Consider the following 24121-nt stretch of genomic DNA (forward strand, 5'->3'; position numbering starts at 1 on the left):
CCCTGGAGGGATTACGTATGTATGTATGTTTATCTATGCATTTATTATTGTAGAGAAGTGCTTCACAGAAACTTCAAAATTTTGAAGACCTTGTACTTCATGGCAGGTAATTTACTAAAATAAGGGATAGAGATTGGCAGTTATTGTTGGAAAGAAGCTGGAAAATTACCTAGTTGGGATGGAGAAACTTGAAGAAAAAATGTAATAGAGTTAGTTTTGCTTCTGAGAACAGACCTGGTTTGGACTTTGTTTGTGATCACTGTATGTGACTTCCCTGCCCTAGTGTATTACTCAAGTTTATCGTATTTTGTGAGAAGTGAGGGATCTGACAGCCAACTGTTCACTTGCCAAACAAAGGTACTAGTGAATCAGTCAGTCAAGAAGTCTTTACTATGAATGCCAGTGTTGTAGAGATATTAGGCTAAAGAAACATCTATAAAACTGTCCCTGCCCTCAAATAATTTACTAATTAGATAAGACTTACACACATGTAACAAATAACAATTATGAGAGCATACAATAAAGTGTTAAATAGACATGAGTGGTTCATGAAAAAATTCCAGTGGCACAAAAGGACTTGGAAGATGAAGAGATCAGTGGAATATATTTTAGAAAATATAGAACAAAAATTTAGCATTGAAGGGCAAGCAAACCAGGCAAAACTGGAAAAAAAAAAAAAAAACAAAAGAAGAGAGAGAGAACATTTCAAAGAGGTAAGGTATGGATGCAAAGCACATATTTCTGTTCTTAGTTGGCAGATTTGTATTCGTGAAACTTGCCCATAAATATCTTCCATAAAAGGAAGTGGTGTTGAAAGAATTCTTTGTTTAACAGGCTTAATTAATTTTTTTAGTTTGAAGGAGATGTTCAAATGTGGCAAAACCAAAACAGTCAAAGAAAAAGCTTGTGCTGAAGTGATTAAACAAGAATATAAAAAACTGGGGCCAATAAGGTAAGATACCAAACACACACATATGCACACACACACACCTATGTGCTGCTTATATTCCAAGTAATTGTTGAAATGAAAACAAGCATGTCATTTTCTATAATATATTTCTAACACTTGATAAGGGCCCCAAATATGCTAACCTTTGTGAATGTAACTTTACATGACAAAACACATGCATGTCTAACTACAAATTGCCACATAGAATGACAAGCAGCTGAGGGACCCACAGAGAAGTAAGGGCCTTTTCTAGATCCACCGATGGTCTCATAATAGAACCACTTCGGTTTTCACAGTGTTCAGTGTTCTGCTAAGTTTACTCCTGCCAATAGCTCAAGAAGGTTCTACAAATGTCCTGACTCAGAACATAGGAAATGATGGGACTTGAATTTTTCCACAGGTATCAAGAAATTGTGACCCTGGTGCTCTTCATTGTAATGGCCCTGTTGTGGTTTAGCCGAAATCCTGGGTTTACTACTGGTTGGTCTGCACTTTTTTCAGAGTAAGTTTTACATGGTATGCTCATCTGCCCTTCCACTGTTATATCTGCTTCTCTCTTAAGTGGTTCCTATAGCTTTGAACGATTTTATGATATATTTCTTCCTTTCCCTTGAAAAGATGTTTTCAATTCTACTCTTTTCGGGGAAAGAAAAAAATTGTAAAGATCAAACCCTAAAGTAAGACCACTGACAGACAACCATAGTTACACTACCCTGAAACAAAAAGTCAAAGTCCTATATACACACGGACGTTCATTGCAGCATTATTCACCACACTAAAAAGATGGAAGCAACCTAGGTGCCCATCAACAGATGAGTGGATAAACAAATTGTGATGCATATACATAAAAAGGCATTCCATTATTACAAGATCAAAAGGGCAGCATTTGCCCAGGAATAAAGCTCAGAAGGCAGGAAGGGGTAGGAAAAAAGGATGTATGGAAATGGTAAGTACAGGGAGGAAGTGGGAAGGGTACTGTTACATTGCAGAGACTGCAATCAATATCACAAAACAATGTGTATGAATTGTCAAAAGGAAAATAAATTTACTCTGTAAATTTTCATTCAAATCACACTAAAAATTTTTTAAAACACCATTCCAATATAATCCACATAAAGTCAAAAGATCAATTTGACAAAAATCTGAGAATATATATTCATATCAGATTATTAAAAAGAATTGATATTTATTTTGTACAATAAGCACAACACTTTTGGGAGCAACTGGCTTGTTAGAATATTGAAATGGCCTTTTGAAGACTTGGTTACAGTGCTAGCTAGGTGGCAATACCTTGCAAGGCTGGGACAATGTTCCCCAGGAGGCTGCATATACTCTGAACCAGCATCCAATATATGTTTCTCCCATAGCCAGGATTCATGAGCTGGAAATAGGGGTGGTATCTCTAGTCATTAGGAGCTCTGGTAGCATAGTGCCTAAGGCACTTGACTGCTAACCAGAAGGCTGGCGGTTCAAACCCGCCAGCCACTCCTCAGAAGGAAGGTTGGGCATTCCTACTTCCGTAGTGATACTGCCTCGGAAACCCAAGGAGGGGTCGCTATGAGTCGGGGCCGACTCAATGGCAAATAATAACAACAACAACAACCTCTAGTCATTACCCCTAACATAAGTTTGATTCTTGTCCCCAGGATTTTATGTTCTGCTGATTAGAGGTCTTAGTTCCAAAAGGAAACAGAATAGTTTTGTTAAACAGGAAGCTAAGACTTCTACCCACCCAATTTGGGCTCTTTATGTCTCTGAATCAACAAGCAAAGAAGGAAGTTACTGTACTAGCCAGAGTGATTGATCCTGATTACCAAGGGGAAATTAGACTGCTATGCTACAGTGGTGGTAAGGAAGAGTGTATCTCAATGTAGAGATTCTTTAGGGCATGGCTTTGCACTATCATGCCCTATGATCACTGGAAAATTATATCCCAATTCATGCTGGATTAGAAATGACCCAGACCTTTCAGGAATGAAAATTTGGGTCAACCCAGTGAGCTAAGAACTATGATCAGCTGAGATGCTTGCTGAAAGCAAAGTGAATATTGAATGGGCAGTAGTAGAAGAAATTCTGCCTCAAAACTATAACATAGCATTTCCTCTAAGGATAGGGAAAGTACTATTCTAAGTGATATTATTATATCCATTTGACATGAGGAATTTTAGAGTTTCATTTACTCAAAATAAGTGCAAGAGTCAGGATTGGAACTCAGGCAGTTTTGCTCTACAGTCTATGCTCCTAACCAGCATGGACCATAGCCTTTATGCAGATTTTTGTTTATAATTTTGTAAAGATGGAAACAACCTTGTTTAAAGGAACTTGATTTTTTTAAAAAATTTATTTTTAATATTTTATTGTATTTTTGGTGAAAGTTTACACAGTAAATTAAGTTCTCATTTAACAATTTCCTCACAAAAATCCTCACAATTGGACCAATAAGCAGCATCATGATAAATGGAGAGAAGATTGAAGTTGTCAAAGATTTCATATTACTTGGTTCCACAGCCAACACCAATGGAAGCAGCAGGCAAGACATCAGACATCATACTGCACTGGGCAGATCTGCTGCAAAAGACCTCGTTAAAGTACTGAAGAGCAAAAGTATCTCTTTGAAGACTAAGATGTGCCTAACCCAAGCCATGGCATTTTCAATTGCCTCATATTCATGTGAAAGATGGACAGCGAATAAGGAAGACCAGAAAAGAGTTGATGCTTTTGAGTTGTGTTGGCAAAGGATATTGAAAGTACCATAGACTGCCAGAACTAACGAATCTGTCCTGGATGAAGTGCAGTCAGAATGCTCCTTGGAATTGAGAATGGCCAGACTTTGTCTCACCTACTTTGGTCATGTTGTCAGAAGGGATCATTCCCTGGAGAAGGATATCATGCTTGGTAAAGTGGAGGGTCAGCGAAAAAGGGGAAGGCCTTGAGCAAGATGGATTGACACAGTTGCAATGATGCACTCAAGTATAGCAAGGATTGTGAGGCTGGCATAGGACCAGGCATTGTTTCATTCTGCTGTATGTAGGGTTGCTATGAGTCTGAGCTGAATTGACAGCACCTAACAACAGCATAGGAGCTCTGGTAGCATAGTGCCTAAGGCACTTGACTGCTAACCAGAGGGCTGGCGATTCAAACCCACCAGCCACTCCTCGGAAGGAAGGTTGGTCATTCCTACTTCCGTAGTGATACTGCCTCAGAAACCCAAGGAGGGGTCGCTATGAGTCGGGGCCGACTCGATGGCAAATAACAACAACAACAACAACAACATACATATTGTTCATTGACATTGATTACATTTTTTATAATGTGTCAAAGTTCTCATTATTTCTATTCTGGTTGTTCTGTTTCCAATAATCTAGCTTCCCTGTCCTCCCCTTACCTTCTCATTTTTGTTCTAGGGTAAATGTTTACCATCTGGTTTCATTTAGATGATTATTTAAAGGAGCGTAGTACTCATGAGTGATACTTATTTTATGAGACAATCTGTCATTTGGCTGAAAGGTAACTGCTGGTTTGAGTTCCAAATTTAAAGATGATAGCCTCAGGGGTTCCTGTGGTCTCTACTAGTCCAGTGCATCTAGATCTTTTTTTAGAAACTTGAGTTTTGTTCCATAATTTTCTCCCATTCTATGCAAAACTTCTTATTATGATCCCTTTCAGAGCAGTCAGCAGTGGTAGCCAGGCACCATTTATTTCTTCTGGGCTCAGGATCATAGAGGCATGGTTCATGTGGTCCATTAGTCCTTTGGACCAATTATTTCACTGTGTCTTTGATTTTCTTCACTCTTCTTTGCTCAGGAGCATATTAGATGGCTGCTCACAAGCTTTTAGGCACTCTGGTAGTGTAGTGCCTAAGGCATTTGACTGCTAACCAGAAGGCTGGCGGTTCAAACCCAACAGCCACTCCTCGGAAGGAAGATGGGGAAATCTACTTCTGTAGTGATACCACCTCAGAAACCCAAGGAGGGGTCGCTATGAGATGAATCTGACTCAACAGCAGTGAGTTTGGTTTTTTTTTTTTTTTCTTGGTCACAAGCTTTTAAAACATCAGTCACTACTTAACAAAGTTGGATGTAGAACATTGTTTTCGTGGACTATTTTATGCCAAATGACTTTAATTTCCCCCAAGAGTATGGTACTAAACCCCTAGTCCCAGTGACTCATTCCCTCAAGATGTTTTGTTATGGCTAGGAAGTTTTCATAACTTTGCCCACTGTGTGTTCTACTAAATTTGTGAATATATTTGCAGCATATGTAAATACATATGTAGAAATATCCCCTGTCAAACTTACATATACTCATGGTGTGGTCCCATTTGCCTGCCCATTCCTGTTCAGCTTGTCTATGTATCCACTCACAGATCATAGTTATCACTATGATTGCAGGGTTGTGTATATAATAGTATCTCACCTCTTTTGCCTTTAACTCTTGTGCTTCTTCCAGTGTCTTCCTTTGTCTTAATCATTTTGTGTTGACCTCCCCCCGCCCCCCAGTATTGTATATAGTCTTCCCTTCATCTTCAAGTTGATTTGGTTCTATATCTTGCTTTTTTCTCCACTTATGTTCATTTTAGTACAGTTCACTATAAATTCATCCCAGCCTCTGTTTTATAGATAAGGAATTCTTGAATGAGTAATAAGACTGATTTTCAAATCTAATGTTAGAAGCTGGGTCAGAGTTAATTTTACCTCTCACTATCTTACATAGCAGCAGTTACAGCTGAGTCATGTCAAGTGAGGAGGAAGATTGTGGCATAATTCTCTAAATTAAGGACCATCCTACATGTCAACATAAATAATTTGGTTTTGAGATTTGTGTTCCAAATCTGTTTTTGACTGAGGTACTCTGATTCCTAAATCCAACAGATTTTTGATTTGGACTTCCTGTCTCATATCCCCAGCAAAAACTCATGTATTTTTAGGGAGAAACCAAAATTGTATTCTGCCCACTTGGAATGAAGGAATTCCTCCCTCCCTGAATCAGAGCCTTCTGGTCTGTAAGGCACTGCCAACATTTTTTAAAAGATGCAAAGACTGAGTCCAAGTTCCTGTGACCACACCAGTCAAGCAATGCAATATAGTGACATGTCTTAAAAGATCAGCTTCAGTTTTCTGAAATCTGTTTTCCTTTATATTTTTATTTGGAGGGGACTTAATAAAGGGTACCATCTTTTTTATTAAAAGCAAGAACAGTTGAATAGTTTGATTTGTGCTTTCCTTTGTAGTATGATCTAGACCAACTTAAAAAAGAGCCCCTCCCCTCTTTTAAAAATAATCCCAGACCTACCACCCTAGGTAGAAAGAGTGGATCTTCAATCACCAGAGGGTAGGAACTAGAATAAATTAAATGACAGCTAATAAAATTCAAGGAGAAATCCCAATAAGAAATTCAGTATAATCAATTTCTAATTTCTATTCCTTATGGTATGGGAAGTAATTCAAGAGGTGCTGTGTTTTTAGGAGGAAAACAGAATGCATGTCGCTATGGGACAGGTGCACATTTTATGTAGAATTCTGAGAGAAAACAATAGGTAAGGAAGAAAAGGTTGAGAGAGGGTAAAATTTGAACTATAAATATAACTGGCAAACCCAAGACAAAGAAAATTTTTATAAGGTTAGTATTTTGTAGTACTAAGGTATCTCTGGGAGCTCTGGTGGCATAGTGCCTAAGGCACTTGACTGCTAACCAGAATGCTGGCAGTTCAAACCCATCAGCCACTCCTCGGAAGGAAGGTTGGGCAATCCACTTCTGTAGTGATACTGCCTCAGGAACCTAGGAGGGGTTGTTATGAGTCGAATCAACTCAACAGCAGTGAGTTTTGAGTAAGATATCTCCATAATTTATTTCATGATAAACTAAAAAAAAAAAAAGTTACAATAATAAATGGTTTTAAAAGTCTTTTGAAAATAAATTATTTTAATCTATATAGCTTGAATTTATTTAAAGTGTGTGTTATATAAAATACATTTGCTATGTAGAGGTTTTAGGTGTGTATAGTTTCCAGAGTTAGAATGATGAATCAAGATTTATAGCTACCACCTAATGTTTTCATTCCATCTGCTTAAACCTGGACTGAATTCAATGTGTCATTTCATATAAAATAAATGAGGCTCCAAGATGCCTGACCCAATCTGGCAAACATCCAACCTGAAATTATATCTGAAATCAGAGAAATAAGGAAAATACAATTGTAAATAATAGTCAAGTTCATAGAATAAAGGGTGCCAAGGTAGTTTGTTACTTAACAATGTATGTTCTACAGTTAAGAAACATAGATTGCTTTAAAAATGGTTAGATTGAGAAATATAATGCATTTCTTTGATTATTAAGATTTTTTTCAAATAAACTACAGGAATATAGAACTTCTAAAGTACAGACACATTGCCCAATGACAAGGAAGCAATGAAATCTTTAGGATATCCATATTTTTCCTCATGCTATAAAGATGCAGTAATTAATATCTCTGACTTTTAAAACTGAATTCTAATCATTTATGCCTATTTCACTTCTATCTCATCTCCAGGTGCTTCTTAACTGTTGAGGGTTGTGGGATGTTGTCTTATTTGCTAGAATGGTCTGGTGATTCTAAGACCCCATCTGTTCCTGAATCATTCTTAATTTATACAATGATCATTATGAACATCTCAAAAGCCATTCCAGCAATTAATATTCTTGATTGAGTTTCATAGGGGGCAAAGATTTAAATGGGTTGATTTCATTTGTATGGTATGGCTCAGGTCTCACTAACTGCAGAAGCAGGTGTTATGTCTCAGAAAGCAGATGAATTTCCTTTGATAATTTAAATAAGAGCTTTAAAGAGTTTTCAGGGTCCCTAGAAACATCCATGCCTAGTCACAATTTAATAGATAAAAGGATGTTATACATTAAGTATATGGGGCTTTGCCTGTTGTAGAAATTGTTTTTTCCTCAATTCTCTGCCAATCTAATTTTAAAAAATAACAGATTGAAAGGAGAAATTAACAGACTATAAGATTACCAAAAGGAGAAGTTTTACAAGTTGGCCTAGTAAATTGGCACAAATATATTGTTTTGAAAATAAGGAGAAATATATGGGAATAAGATTCTGAGATGTTCAGTTCTACTAAAGCATGCCATTTTGGTGGAAATAAGTAGACTTTGGAGAAGATTATCCAGAGCCAATGACCTACACCACCACTAATAGTCCTATATGGCGAGCATGTTGTTGTTGCTGTTGTCAGGTGCCATTGAGTCAGCTCCAACCCATAGTGAATTTGTGTACAACAGAACAAAATGCTGCCCAGTCCTGTGCCATCCTTACAGTATTTGCTATCCTTGGTCCCATGATCACGGCCACTGTGTCAATTCAACTCATTGATGGTCTTCCCCTTTCTCACAGCCCCTTCATTTTACGGAGAATGATGTCTTTCTCCAGGGAATGGTCCCTTCTGACAATATGACCAAAGTACATAAGGTCAAGTCTGGTCATTCTTGCATCTGAAGAGTGTTCTGGCTGTACTTCTTCCAAGATAGATTTGCTATTTAGCACACTGATATTCAGCCCATGCAAATTATTGATGCTGATTTTTTAATACATTCATTTGTTCTTTTACAGGTATCCAAGTTTTGTTACAGATTCAACAGTTGCCTTAGTTGTAGGACTCCTATTCTTTCTTATCCCAGCTAAGAGATTGACTAAAACTACACCCACAGGAGAAATTGGTTAAGTATCATTTGTAATCCTGAATGAATTTGACAGATAAAAATGCAAACGATTGGTTTCAGTTGGCACTTAGCTAGTAGGAATGGACATGCTGATGCAACCTCTGGCCCACCAGGTCCCATTTGCATACTCCAAACCCTATTTAGCCAGAACATGTTTTCTACCCACAAGAGAGATCCTCTTTGCAGAAGTGTCAAGTCAATTCCGTACCATGGTTGAGGCTCTCCCACACGTGAAACTGTTTAACCTGTGATAAGTTTCCTTCCCTGCCATAATCAGAATTAATCTCACTATGGGAAACACAGGAACAAGAACTCAGAAGTCATTACTTTGCTATGAGCCCTTGGTAATAAATGTTGCGGACCTAAAAAAAAGAGGAGTTCAAAGGGAAAGAGCATTTACAGCCTCGCTGAGATCCTGAAGAAATCCAAATGATCTCCACACAAGGCACAACCCATTGTTAGCATTGAAAGGAAAGATATGCAGTGGGAACACCCATCATATTTACAACACATGGGCAAGGAAAAATGCTCATTTGCACACACATGCCCCCAGAAAAACACACAGACATGTACTTCTTAAACATAAATATGGATTCACCCATATTTATACTTTATACATATTTTGGTTGGTCATATTCCTATGTTGTGAATGTGAGACAATGTGGTTTGTAATTGTCTGGGAATAATCTTGTAGAGTTGAATTTTTTTTTTTATAGGAAGGGAACTAGGATTCATGCAGCCAGGTTGGTTTACTTGGATCCCTGAGCCATAATCTATAAATGGCAAATGTATCAGATTTCTAAGACATGATATATGTCACCAGTATGGTGTAAAAACAAATGCTTTTTATTCTTTACTTGAGATTAGAATAGCACACAAACCTGTGTTACGATGTGTGTTATAATGAGATATTGCAATACAGAACATTTATATTTATAAGATACCTTGAGGATTCTGACCGCCAAAGTCCTAACGCCTGGCTGTGGCAAGTGCTGCAGGACCAATGCTTGGCTTTTCCTTCCCTGTCCTCCAATCTGACTCTCCCCCTTAGAAAGAGGCTTGCCCCTTCCCACCTTTTTCTCTCCCCTCATTCTTCAACATCTGTTCTCCCTGATAAACTCATTCACATTAGGTTTGAAGATGGCAGGTAAGATATAATATGTTAAATTTTTAATTAAAGGTACAGCCCAGAAATTGTTGAACTTCAAAAGGATATATGGCCTTCATACAGGAAAGAAATGTTATAGCAAAATTTTAGTCATTAGTGAGGGTAGGTGTGTTTCTGGTATGGGGAAAGGAGATAGGAAGGAAGTGTATTAGTAACCTAGAAATGTCATTAAGTAGAAGGCTTCCTGTTGCACATAAATGTGAAATGGGCCTAATGTGTTCCTAGATAAAATTCTTCTTCAACAGATCAATGTAGAGATACCAAAAAATCAAACTCACTGCTGTCAAATCAATTCGACTCATAGCTACCCCTCTTTGGATTTCTGAGGTGGTATCTCTACTGAAGTAGGTTGCCCAGTCTTCCTTCTGAGGAGTGACTGGTGGGTTTGAACCTTCAGACTTCTGGTTAGCAGTCAAATGCCTTAGGCACTACGCCACCAGAGCTCCTAATGGAGAGATGTTATTGTTATTGTTGTTGATGTTATGTGCCCTCGAGTCAGACCCGACTCATAGCGACCCCTCCTTGGGTTTCCAAGGCAGTACCACTATGGAAGTAGATTGCCCTATCTTCCTTCCGAGGAGTGGTTGGTGGGTTTGAACTGCCAGCCTTCTGTTTAGCAGTCAAGTGCCTTCGGCACTATGCTACCAGAGCTCCCAATGGAGAGATAAGGATCCAAATATTAAAAGAAATCTTTATGATAATTGTTTTATGTGTATCTTAAGGGTCTTACCAGTGATGCTAAATTATTTTATCTTAACTTTAAACTATTTATTTTTTTAAAACTAGAATCCTGGTAAATCCCTCATGATCCATTTCATGATTCAAAACATAATATAATGGTAAAATTAATACCTGTTGTTTGTTGTTAGGTGCCATCCACTAGGTTCCAACTCATAGTGACAGCATGGGCAACAGAATTAAACACTGTACAGTCCTGTGCCAACCTCACAATAATTGTTATGCTTCAGCCCGTTCTTGTAGCCACTATGTCAGTCCACCTCATTAAGATCCTTCCTCTTTTTTGCTGACCCTCTACTTTACCCAGCATGATGTCCTTTTCTAGGGACTGGTCCCTCCTAACAGCATGTCCAAAGTATATGAGATGAAGTCTCATCATCCTTGCTTCTAAGGAGTATTCTGACCATACTTCATCCAAGACATATTTGTTTGTTCTTCTGGGAGGCCAAGATATAGTCAATATTCTTGGCCAACACCATAATTCAAATGCATCAATTCTTCATCAGTCTTCCCTATTCATTGTCCAGCTTTCACATGCACATGAGGTGATTGAAAATACCATGGCTTGAGTCAGGCATACCTTAGTCCTCTAAGTAACTTCTTAACACTTTAAAGAGGTCTTTTGCAGCTTATTTTCCCCATGTATATGTCATTTGATTTTTTGACTGCTGCTTCCATGGGCATTGATTGTGGATCCAAGTAAAAAAGAAATTCTTGCATATTTAAGTGCTTTTTCTGTTTATCATGATATTGCTTATAGGTCTAGTTGTGAGGATTTGTTTTCTTTATGCTGAGGTGTAATCCATACTGAAGGCTGTATGTAGTCTTTGATCTTTATCAGTAAATGCTTCAAGTCCTCTTTGCTTTCAGTAAGCAAATATGTATTAAGTGATAATAATTATAATACTACACTGATGCTTTCAAAACCAACAGAACATTACAGATATTTTACACAGAAAAGAATAATGTAGTCCAATGCACTGCATTACTCATAGTAGGCAGTGTTAGTGGAATGATTGGATAGCATCATAAATGACAATGTTATAATTTATCTAAATTTATTGGGGGAGCTCTGGTGGCATAGTGCCTAAGGTATTTGAGTGTATTACCTAAGTGATTTTTCTAAATTAAAGTATTTCTTTAAAACAATATAGGAATATTACAAACTTCCTGTAATATGGCTATTTAGTATTCTGGGGGGGAAAAAGTCACCTTGTCCTATTTTAAGCAATGTGTAACTGGAGGGCTTTTGTTTTTCAGTTGCTTTTGATCACTCGCCACTGATTACTTGGAAAGAATTCCAGTCATTCATGCCCTGGGATATAGCCATTCTTGTTGGTGGAGGGTTTGCCCTGGCAGATGGCTGTGAGGTAATACTCTGTGTCTGGGATATTTAACAATTAATGAAACTATTCAAAAGAAGCACACAGAAACATTCAGGCTTCTGGCACATTCAACTTTATTCTATTATTTTAATGATGCAGATTTCAATAGCCATCAGTGAGTATACACACAGATGAGCTGAGTTCAGAGTTCAAGAATTTTTATAGACTGCAAGCATAAAACATTTAGTTTTATGGTGTTTCAGCATGACAAAAGAAATAAAGCAAAGAAGATTAAAATTCTTAATCCATGAAATTGTATTGGAAGACTAGCTTAGTAAGAAAAAATATATAAAAATAATATGTAAAATGATTCCTACTGAACATATTTTTTTGTTTCTTTATACCTTTACCTTATTTCATGATGAATTTGAGTAGCTTCTAGACTTCTTTTCAAAATATGATGGTCTTATTGTTATCAAAGTAAAAGAAGACAAATTATATTACCGTTAAAGGCACTTAATAAATGTTTATTGAATAAAGTCCAGAGATCACAAAACCATGACTAATGTTGCACATCTTCTTAGGGAGAAATTAAAACACCACAAGGAGTAAAGTTGGCTATTTCTGTAACATCTGTCCAGTTGCTATAAATCAGCAGTCTGAAAAGGGCCTTGTCCTTTGGAATTGTCCTGGTCATTGCAGGGTTGCTGGAAGAAAAATATCTCCTCCAAAAATTCCCTAAAAAAATCATTACTCTTTAGCTAATTAAAACCTTCTAATTTCTGGAGTTTATAGCCTTTTGTGAAGCACTCAAAGTTCATGGCTGTTCCATCTCCTTCTCCAGTAATCAAACTGAAGAAGATGGCAAGAGGGTTGTTGTGGGGCCAGTCCGTTAGCTCCAGTTAATTTTTTATATGCCCCAAGACCATTAACTATCTCTTCTCTCCTTTGCTTCTGACTTTTTTTTGGTCAATTTTTCTGTAGTATTTGGTTATTAAGCTTTCAGAAGAGGATTTAGTAATAGCTGGAAGTCTTAGAAATTGCCTCAATTCTGAGAGCCACTTGCAACATCTTTTTAGATTTGTCTTGTCTCACAGAATACTCAAATAGAAATGAGAAATATAAGACAAGTACACCTTTCTTTTCTACTATCTCATCAGCAATGTGATCTAGTTTCTCAGAATAAACAAGTTCCATCCCTATGTCTGTACATTTGAATTGTGGGGAAGTATGACATTGATGTGAACTTTGTTGGGTTCTCCTTCCTAGATTGGACCTCAGATGCTCACTGTGGTTTTGACAGCATTGGCCAGACCCTACAATAGCTAAAATCAAAGGAAATGAAAAAGGGTGGACTTAGCCTGATGAACTATGTTCTCTCAGTAAAAGAATCATGGGAATCAAGGAAGAAGGTCTAATTTGTAATAAAAATCATAAAACATAGAATCAGGTCTCTATGGAATACTCAGAATATCTTCCCTCTGAGTAGTCAGATTGAAAGCATTCACTTCAAAAAGATAACTAGGGATAAATCTGCCCCTAGAAAGTGGTTTTACAAATATTTGGAGAACATTAATTTGCTTTAATTTGTCACAAATTGTAGTAAGTCTAGCAACTGTCCAGAACCAGATAACCCTTCGTATTCGAATGGGCAATATCAGCTACTATAGTGTTCACCTCATTACAATTCTCTCTCTCTTTTAAAACTCTTGATTTTCTTTTAACATGCTCTCCCTGTAGTCACTTTCAAATTCCTATCCAGTGAATAACTTCTTCTCTCCCTTTTCACACAATCTTCAAAATTCATCTCCTAATTAAACATGGATGATTTAACACCATTTTTCTTCATTCTCTTTCAAATTCCCACTAAAAATGACCAAAAAGGGACAACACAGTATAAATCCATAAAATAAAGAATATATGAGAGAGGGCAATGACAGACCAGAGATGTTGATGAAATTTGAAGATGTAAAGAGGATATTTGAGGGGTAACTGACCTGGTAGATAGAAAGATGAAAACTATGGGCCTACAAAGGGAAGGGCAAGCAAGACCTAAGACGATTAATGTCAGGATCCTGGAAGAACTCAAGAATTAGAGATAGCAGATAACCCTGAAGCTAGAGTAAAACTGTTCAAGGAGCTCTGTACCTCCCAGATACTCTCCCTAGTTCTGAATAGCCAGAGATCTGCTCTTCCTCCTCCCTGATAGAAAATCGGAGGTTTGCTTTCAATAAACATTGAGCTAAAGAAAGAGACACTGGCGCACAGCTCAGTCATCTACAGTACAATCTACTTCTTAACGATCTTTCCATAGACACAGAGCTTCCAGGTTTCATTTAATGTGAATAGGTAGTCAAGGACCATCAGACAGTTGGAAAAGCCTCTGATATTATAACAAGAAACAAAAACTAAACATAAAAAGAAAGGATCATAGAAAAAGCAAGTGTAATGGAGGAATCAAGGATAACATTTTTTAAAATGTCATTGATTGCCTCATAAAGATGCTAGAAACATTACAGACATGAAACTAAAACAATGTTATTTAAAAAATAGAAAACAAGAAATACTCCAGGAATATTAGAAATATAGCAGAAATTTAAAATTCAGTAGTAGAATTAGAAGATGAAGTTTGAACATATCCCAGAAAGTAGAACAAAAAGACAAAAAGAAGGTAATTATGAAAAAAAGGAGTTAAGAACATAAGAACATCAATCAAAAATATGCAACAACCAACTAATAGGAGTTTTAGAAAGAGTAGGCAAACAAAAATATGGCAGAACGTTTTTGAAAAATAATACAAGGACATTTCCTGGAACACAAGGCTTTGGAATTCTGTATCAAGAGAGTAAGTGACAACACCAAAACACTTGATGTAGATTTTGGAACTCTAGGGATGAAGAAAAATGAGCCCTGGTGATGCGGTGGTTAAGTGCTCAACTGCTAACCAAAATGGCGGCAATTTGAACCCACCAGCCACTCTGCGGGAAGAAGGTGCAATAGTCTGCTTCTGTAAAGATTTATAGCCTTGGAAACCCTAAGGGGCAGTTCTATTCTGTCCTTAAGGGTTGCTGTGAGTCAGAATCAACTCAAGAGTAATGCGTTTGATCTTGGTGTTAGGTTTTAGGGATGAAGGTACATTCCCAACAACCTCCAGAGGGGGAAACAGTGTATGTTCAATCCTTTCCAGCTGTATCTAATCAGACATCTATATCATATGTTATAGTCTAGGATGAATTTGTGCCAGTATGACTTAAATATTAGACAATATTTTTCCAGCTGAAAGTCAAAACCAAAGAAAAATGTAAGTCAAAACCACATTTCAATGCACACATGCATGTAGTGCTCATTGATATCCTCTCATGCAAGGAGCATTTCCTTTTCCATTGTTGGGAGGGACGGTTAGGAAACAGAACAACACACCTGCTCAGCTGAGCCCAGCCAATTTTTCTGCACTACATACACTGAATCAAAGATCAGAATGGCTTTAGCCTTCTACAGTGGCCAACTGGAAGCCACAGGAAATAGAAACAATGGTTTGAAACTGCTGAGTGATAATTATTCCAAATCTAGAATTCTGTAAAAGCTAAACTATCAGAACAGTGTGAAAAGAAAATAGAAGTTTTCAGACCAGCAGAAACAAAAAGAACTAGTTTTTAGGAAGCCGTGGAAGGATGGACTCCCCCTACACAAATGAATAAACAAGAAAGGAAACCAGAAATCCCCACTATTAGACTATGGGAGTGAAGAGAGGTCCTAAAACAGCAGTGGAGTAGTGAAGAGCAACAGTCCAGAGGGAGCAGGAGGAGGGAACACTCTAGAATGGAATTCTCCATGGGGGAATAGGGAAATGAACAATTAATTGACATGTTTGAGTGCTTGGAGTGAAGTATTTTCATTGGATTGGAGAGTGTGATGAAGAATTAATGATAGGTACTTAGAAAACTAAGCAAACAAAATGAATGAAGCAAACAATTTGCTGGGAAAGCAAAAAAAATTAAGTGCAAATGTAATCATAGTGCAGTAAGTGGCTCAACTTTGGACAATATTTATATAAAGATGGAAAACTATTAAATATTGGTTTCGCCAAAAATTTTGATATATCATTGTGCAGAAATGGAGGGATGGAAATAATGGTATGGTGGATGATGTAAGAAAAGTACATCCATATCTAACTTACTAGGAAGTCAGTAAATAATATATAAATTCAAAATTAAGAAACAGCATAATTGGAATATTATTTTGAAAGCTATGAATACCTAAATATATCTATAAATAGGTAGTAAGAGTTGAAAGTTGTTGTCTGTAGGGAATATAGTTTAGGAATGGGGAGATGTGGATCAGAAGGGTGGCTCTTAAGGTCCATAGTACTTCATAATTTGTTAAAATATCCACATATATTAATGTAAGAAATTAATATTTAGTTTTTTGAAATGTGGAAAAACAATTTATACTTCTTAAACATGTTGGTCATGTTAAAATAAGACTGAGAGCTTGTCCATGTCAAAGTCACCCATATCTACCAAACTACAAAAAAATATGAAAGATTAAAACTACACTTTAGAAATGATTTTGAGAGCAAATTATAATTTTTTGATATTTAAATTGTGTCTGATAAATTAACAAATGACTGCAAATTTGTATTTTAGGTGTCAGGACTCTCTAAGTGGATAGCAAATAAATTATCTCCTCTAAATTCATTACCAGTATGGCTAATAATTCTGATATCTTCTTTGATCGTCACATCTTTAACAGAGGTAGCCAGCAACCCAGCTACCATTACTCTCGTTCTCCCAATATTATCTCCATTGGTGAGTATTCCATTTATACCCTATCACTATTCATCAAGAACTGGGATCTGCTTTGAAATGATCCTTCTACAATTAACTTGAAGAGTGGTTTTTATTAGGGCTAATACTTTTTATTTTTAAAAATATCTTTACTTTGTTGTTGTTGTTGTTATTTGCCATAGAGATCTATTTTCTTCCCTGTTCAAGCAGCTTGATCTTAAGTGAACTACATCCCTTCCTTCCCCACTGTTTCTTCATTTGTAGACAAATGAGAGGACCAGTCTAGGTCCAATGCAACTGTGAGGCTTTGAGATTCAGTGTTTCCTGGCACCTTTAGATGTTTGCCACTGAAGATTATTCCTGGAATTCTGAGAAGCGCTTCATATAAGTAATTTGTGAGTAAATGAAGAGCTAGTCTTACAGTTCAGGTTTCAAGCTGAAATTTCTTAGACACAGTTCCCTAAAGGATGAGGGAAGTTTTTTTTGTTTGTTTGTTTGTTTGTTTGTTTTAAGATAAGAAGCTGAGATGCTAGGAGAGGTGGAGAAAGACTGTCTTCTCTGTCTTCTTTCTTCTCTGTCCCTCTCTTTAATTTTACTTTTGCTGGCAATTTCAAGAAACAGCTTTAAGTAAAAAGTTGGTAGTCAAGCAGACAAGTTTGGTAAAAGAAAAACACAATAAATTAAGAAAGGTTGCCCTTCTTGGACTTTCTGTTACTAGCAGGGAGAAGAGCTTTGACTTTTATTTTTGACTTAACTTTTCCTTAAAGCTCCTCTGCCCCCACCAAAGGGCCATATGTTGACATTCTTGCTGCATCATATTAGGAAAAATAAAATGTAGGTAATTTATATAAGCAAAATATCGTTTGAGTTCCAGTCCCCTCGTGGATTTTTTTTCCCCTTCAACAAGGAGAAGTTAGAAAATTATGTGACAGATTAAGAATAGTAATGACTCTTGTTCTGTGATGATCTTGAGGCAAATTTTAGATTACAGGGGCCACAGAGACAGTAAAGTTAATGGTATAATGAGAAGCTTTGGGGTCAGAGTGGTCTGACACTGTATATGAGTGCTAACGCTTGCAGGGGCGTGCTTGGACATTGCTTTACCATTTAGCTCTATGGGCCTCCATTTCTTCACCTATGATTTGTTGTTTTAATAGCCATCTCATATGGTTTTTGTGAAATTAATTGAAGATATACATATGAGAGATACATAAAACCTTATGAAATATCCATCTATATGTATGTATGTGTAAGGAGCCCACACACAGTTAAACATTCACCTGCTAACTGAAAGGCTGGTGGTTTGAAGCCATCCAGTGGCTCTTGTGGTGTAGTGGTTATGGCATTTGACTGCTTACCAAAAGGTCAGTGGTTTGAACCCACCAGCAGCTCCATGGAAGAGAGATGAGGCAGTCTGCTTCCATAAAGTATACAGCCTTAGAAACCCAATAGGGGTTGCTGTAAGTCAGATCAACCCAATGGCAGTGAGTTTTTGGTTTAGTAGCTCTGCAGGAATAAGACATGGTGATTTTCTCTCGTAAAGATTATAATCAAGAAAACTACATGGGGCAATTCTACTTGTCACATGCAGTTGCTGTGGGTCAGAATTAACTCCATAGCACCCACCATCAACAGGTATATATGTATATATACACATACACACACACACACACACACACACAGCATATCACTCAGCACCAAGCAAATAATAAAGGGTTGTCATTTTAAAATTTGCTTTCAGAAACAAATGTTTTCCAAATGAGCTAGGATAAAACGCTTAAATGGGTGCCCACAGCCATTTAAGAGAAAAAGACATTTTCCATGGAGAGAGGAGAACTTCTTTAAGATATAGCTGCAATTATAAAGAGATGATTTTATGTCTTCAAGGTCTCAGCCTGCTTCTGGGGAAGTTTATTATAGTAAATATCCTCATTTTGATGCTTTGTGCCTATCCTCAATTTTACTCAGATTCTTTTTTGTCTTTTCCAACAGGCAGAAGCCATTCAAGTGAATCCTCTTTATATTTTGATACCTTCTACTCTGTGTACTTCATTTGCATTCCTTCTACCAGTAGCAAATCCACCCAATGCTATTGTATTTTCATATGGCCATCTCAAAACCATTGACATGGTGAGCTAGCAAAAATATTATTGTCAGGGCTAATGCACAGTTTAGGAGCTCTGGTGGCATAGTGGTTAAAACATTGGGCTGCTAACTAAAAGGTCAACAGTTCAAAACTACCAGCCACTCTATGGAAGAAAGATGAGGCAGTTTGCTTCTGTAAAGATTTACAGCCTCAGAAACCCTATAAGGCAGTTCTACTCTGTCCTAAAGGGTCACTATGAGTTGGAATCAATTCGGTGGCAGTGGCTTGTTTTGGTTTTATGCCCAGTTTTGGTGGTCTAAGGTTATCCCTCTGTTTACATGCTAACCAACCACCAGAGAAAGCATGGCTTGAATTCTGCTTCAGAAGGTTAGCACATGACCAGCCATAGAGTTGTTTTTCAGAGTATAACTAGAAGGGAGAAGGTCATTCAAATTTATAGTCACAAATACAGAAATATTGAATGCTCCAGTAATGCCCTGGAGGAAGGGAAAGAGTAGCTCAACACAGCTGCTTAAACTTAAATGTCAAGATCTGGATTCAATCCAACCTAGGCAAAAGCAGTATATAGTAAAGAGTAGGGGCAATGGAATTTAGCAATCAAAGTAACACTGTGGTTTGCTATCACAGATATTTATTCAACCAACACTTGCTCTGAACAAGACAGTGGGCTCAATGCCTGACAGATGAAAAGATGTTTTTCTTGTCCCAATTCTGATACCCATCCTTCTTTGGCTTCCTGGTGATTGGCTTTCTGATATTTGTATATTGACAAAAAAAAAAAAAAAATGCAAGCGTATGATAATAGAGAAGTGATGAAGCCTGCACATCTTTACCAAATACGTTCTAAGGCAAGAGTCAAACAGTGACTTGAATCCATTGTAGTCGGGTCCCATTTTCATTACCCATCTCCAAACCAATGAGCAAATAACCAAGGAATTTCAGTGAGCTTGCTATGCAAACAGTTCAAAGGTAAGTCCTAGCTCTCATCCTTCCAACCAGATTGCTGTTCCTGAGCCCCTTCTGCATAAAAATTCTGCCACTGACTCCATAAAGAAGCTTATCCTTTTGGTAAATAAAACGTGTATAAAGCAATGTCCTCACGTAAGTGTATTTAAAAAATAAAAACAGGATTCTGGAGGAAATACACGACAGGGGCAGAAGAGCGGGCCTCTATAATAGTCATTGCTAGGTATCCCCCTTTTGCTTTGAGACTCCATGTTTTAATACATAGGTCAGCAAAACCTTATCTCTAAAGGGCCATATTGTAAACACGTAAGGCTCTGTGGACCATGAATCCATCACAACTACTCAAATTATCTATGGCTGATATATTGTAACATACATCAGCCATAGATAATACCTAAACAAAGCACATGGTTTTTGCCCAATAAAACTTTACTTACAAAAGAAGTTATGAGCAGTAGTATAAGTAACGGGACAGACAGCACCTTGGAAATGATTTAATAGGCACCAGAATGATGATCTAAGAGCTAGGAAAAAATAGAGGATTATGTTGTTGTTGTTGTTACATGCCATCAAGTTGAACCCGACTCATAGCGACCCTTCCTTGGGTTTCCGAGGCAGTATCACCACGGAAGTAGATTGCCCATCTTCCTTCTGAAGAGTGGCTGGTGGGTTTGAACCACCAGCTTTCTGGTTAGCAGTCAAGTGCCTTAGGCACTGTAGAAAGGTAAATTAATAATATTGAGTGACTATGAATGATCCAGTTGTAAACAGCTTATTATTACATGAAGGATGAAGGCCTGAGTCTTACTCATTCAACTATGGTATGATAAAACATAAATTTTGATTTAACACATGAAGTAGAAAATATTTGAAAGTATTCTTCTCTAACCAGAATGGTTTAGGTATGTTCCTAAGATGAACCACTCTGAGACTCTCCACCCAAATGGCATTCAATTGTGGACAGATTCACTTCTGTCCTGAGTAGAAGAAAAACCCATGCTTTGGGAAATGGTAACAATTTCTACTGATCATTTAGGATTCATGTAAATCTCACATAGGCTTTCTGCATCAGTGTTCTAGCTCTCCCAGAGGTTTTCTTCCTGGGAGACTGATTTTCATGCTCTTTTCTGTTTTCAGGTTAAAGCTGGACTTGGTGTGAACATCTTGGGTGTTGCCGTGGTGATGCTTGGCATGTTCACCTGGATTGTGCCCTTGTTTGACCTCTATACTTATCCTGCTTGGGCTCCTGCTCTGAGTAATGCAACAATGCCACAACCAACAGGAATGTTCGGATAATCCTGCGGTGAGTTTTGGAACCATTACAAATTCACTGTAAAATTTGACTCTGGATAACTGATCAGACGTACAAATCAGTCCTGGTGTAGCTTCTGTGGTCCCAGCAAGACCTGCTATCAACACTCAAGTGTCTACCTCTCCTTTGAGATACTACCCAAGCTCATCTGCATGTCTTCACCAAGAAGCCTGGGGTTGAAATGTTGCTTGTTGACCATCTGCACAAGATTATTGATCCTAAAATTTATTTTTAATTTGATCTTCAAAAACATTAGAGTGTTTTCTTCATCCTACAGTTCAGGTTCAGCTTAGAATTTCAAACTTTAATTTGTTACTTCAGAAACTCCCTATGAAACAAGATGTAGGAAATAAAATATATAAGTTAATTAGTACTTGGATAAAGCATTTTTATAGTGTTTCTCAAAGGGAGTTTTCTGAAAAAACAATACTATGGTTAGTCATCTAGTGATGTAGATTTAAAAAATCAATATAAATGAAATATGAGTTCCCTCAATTAAAAAAAATCCCAATCATATTATTCTTAATCTATAAAAACAAAAACAATAAAATAAAACCAACTCACTGCCATCGAGTCGGATCCGACTCATAGCAACCCGTCCTTGGGTTTCCAAGGTGGGTTTGAACTGCCAGCCTTCTGGTTAGCAGTCAAATGCCTTAGGCACTATACCACCAGAGCTCCCAATATATAAATACTACAAAAGTAAGATAGAAGTTGTAGTTCCAAAGGTATAGTTGAATTTGATCCAGCAAACTACAGAAAACCAATGCATAAGGATTCATTTCTTATTGTCCATATGATTTGATAAACTTAATGTAATTCATACCTTTATGAGTTTTATGTACTAAGAAATGCATTTCTAGAGGCATGTATATGGTTTGATGTGATATGGACTATTAACACAGTATAGCTAGAAAGGAAAACTAAACTTTATAAGACCACTAGCACATTTTTGTATAACAACCTTACTAAAATATTTGCCTTATTTCTGAAATACATGATATATATATAAAGAGAAGATGCAGAAAACTTAAGTGATTATCACTCTTCTGACTGCTAACCAGAAGGCTGGCGGTTCAAACCCACCAGCCACTCCTCAGAAGGAAAGTTGGGCAATCTACTTCTGTAGAGATACCACCTCAGAAACCCAAGAAGGGGTCTCTATGAGTCGGGTCCGACTCGACGGCACATGACAACAACAACAACATACAGGCATAGAAAAATTCTCATAACTCCATCATATAAAAATTGAAATGAAATTTCAGAGACAAAACAAAGAGTAGAAAGTTAAAAGCAGTTAGCGTATTTACTAAAAGAGAAAAATTATAAAACAAAACTGAACATCCAAACAAAGTCTGATGAAAAGAATCATCCAGAACTCAGGATATGACAAATAGTAAGGTCTGTTGACACTTAAAAATTAGATCAAAGGAAAAAAATTACTGAGATAGGGAGGTAGGAACACAGGAAATCTCAAGCCAGAAATAAAATGGAAGACAAGGTTAAAAAAACACTTTTGCTAATTTTAATCTTCATTGGCACCTTTGCAGAAGACATTAAACCTATTTTCTTTTTAGAGAATAAGATTATTTATAAAATTATTTTTGAAATCAAATGTAATATAGAAGTTTTTTTTTTTAATTAAGACATTTCTTTAAAAATGTGAAGAATTGTCCTTGTTCATTCTATGTCTATGGTTATTAGTCAATAGATATTTAATCATTTACCAGAGCACATTTGTCTGTTTTAACCCTTAGACATAATATTACTGTTTTTTATAAATCTTTTATGTTTAATCTATTTACTCATTTCTTTTGCTATCATATGCTGTACATTTATTTATGATTCATAATATTTATTACATTTCTGCTTTTTTCTAGTCATTTATCATTGCTGAGTTATATTAGACGATGAATATGTTTTCATTATGAAATAAATGTTCAAATCCTGATGAGCAAGTTTTGCTCTGAAGAAAATAATATAAATATTCTGCTTGAGTCATTTCAACGAATTGCTTCCAACAGTTGCCAACTAGGTAGAGGGAAAATAATACTTAGTCAAAATTTGTTTGAGTGAGTCACACAGTTCTCATCCTACATCTTTATGTTTGGTTGATAGATCAAAAATGACTTAACCCATTTTCCATTTATCCCATTTACATCAAAGTTCTCAAGCTCTTTTATTGTGAACGTTACACCCAATCTTTCAAAGTGTCCAAAAGGCAGCTCTAAACAGATGCTGAAATGAATCTTTGTCCTCCCACCCTATAGTAGGTAGTGTTTTTGTTATTACCTTGATCATCACTTGAAGGTTAGTAAGAAAGCTTTGTCACTTTAAATCCCAGTATCTTATTTAGGATTGGATCTTGTCTAGATAATAGTAGCAATTTCACTAAGTGCCAATTTACTGTCTATTCATACAAGTGCTCGAGGACTCCTCTGGGGTGTGCGTATCCTTCCCTCACCCAACAGCCACTGTAATGTCAATGTCTCTGTAATGTCAGTGTCTCTAGAACTCAGACTGTGCCCCTTTTCGAAGCTGTGCACTGTTTTCACCTTGCTTTCTTTCCACCCAGGATTTTGTTTCCTCCTTTTGGCTTGGGAGTTTGGGAAATACATAGTCAAGCAATATTACTAATTCCCTTATTAGCAAAAATGGATAAAACATCATAATGGTACATTAATTGTGTCTTGGCATATATATAATATACCATTATATGCAATAGAGTATTATAATTAGATAAAGTATTATATGTCTGTCTTAGATAAACATATGATAAGAATGAATATGTGATGACTTTTTGTTCCAAAACTTCATTAGTTTAATTATATTATTACTGTTGCTTGCTATGTGGATTTTGCCAAATTAAGTGGTTTTATTTTCAGGAAGTGTACATTGCACTAGGAAGGAAAGTATGAACCCAAACAATCTGAGTCAGTTTTATTATTCTAACAGAATATAAAAATGAAAGCAGTGAAAATTATTATTCTAGTACAACTTTTATCCATGTTGTTCTCAAATACAGCACTTTATTAGTTCCACAGAAATTTGCTAGGCAA

The 24121-nt window shown here is 36.8% G+C and overlaps 1 protein-coding gene across 1 annotated transcript in view; it reads left to right on the top strand.

Annotated features, from left to right (window-relative positions):
• SLC13A1 (solute carrier family 13 member 1) overlaps window positions 1–21046 on the top strand; it is an 87968-nt gene extending 66922 nt beyond the window's left edge. Inside the window, exons 10-16 of the mRNA XM_007946762.1 lie at window positions 854–952; window positions 1350–1451; window positions 8550–8656; window positions 11826–11935; window positions 16537–16698; window positions 18670–18807; window positions 20888–21046. Coding sequence (XP_007944953.1) covers window positions 854–952; window positions 1350–1451; window positions 8550–8656; window positions 11826–11935; window positions 16537–16698; window positions 18670–18807; window positions 20888–21046 — 877 coding nt within the window. The remainder of the gene's footprint in view (window positions 1–853; window positions 953–1349; window positions 1452–8549; window positions 8657–11825; window positions 11936–16536; window positions 16699–18669; window positions 18808–20887) is intronic.
• Window positions 21047–24121: the final 3075 nt, after the last annotated feature.

This window comes from Orycteropus afer, unplaced genomic scaffold (genome assembly GCF_000298275.1).
Source record: "Orycteropus afer afer isolate SDZICR_OR568_19922 unplaced genomic scaffold, OryAfe1.0 scaffold00170, whole genome shotgun sequence".
Lineage (NCBI taxonomy): Eukaryota > Metazoa > Chordata > Mammalia > Tubulidentata > Orycteropodidae > Orycteropus > Orycteropus afer.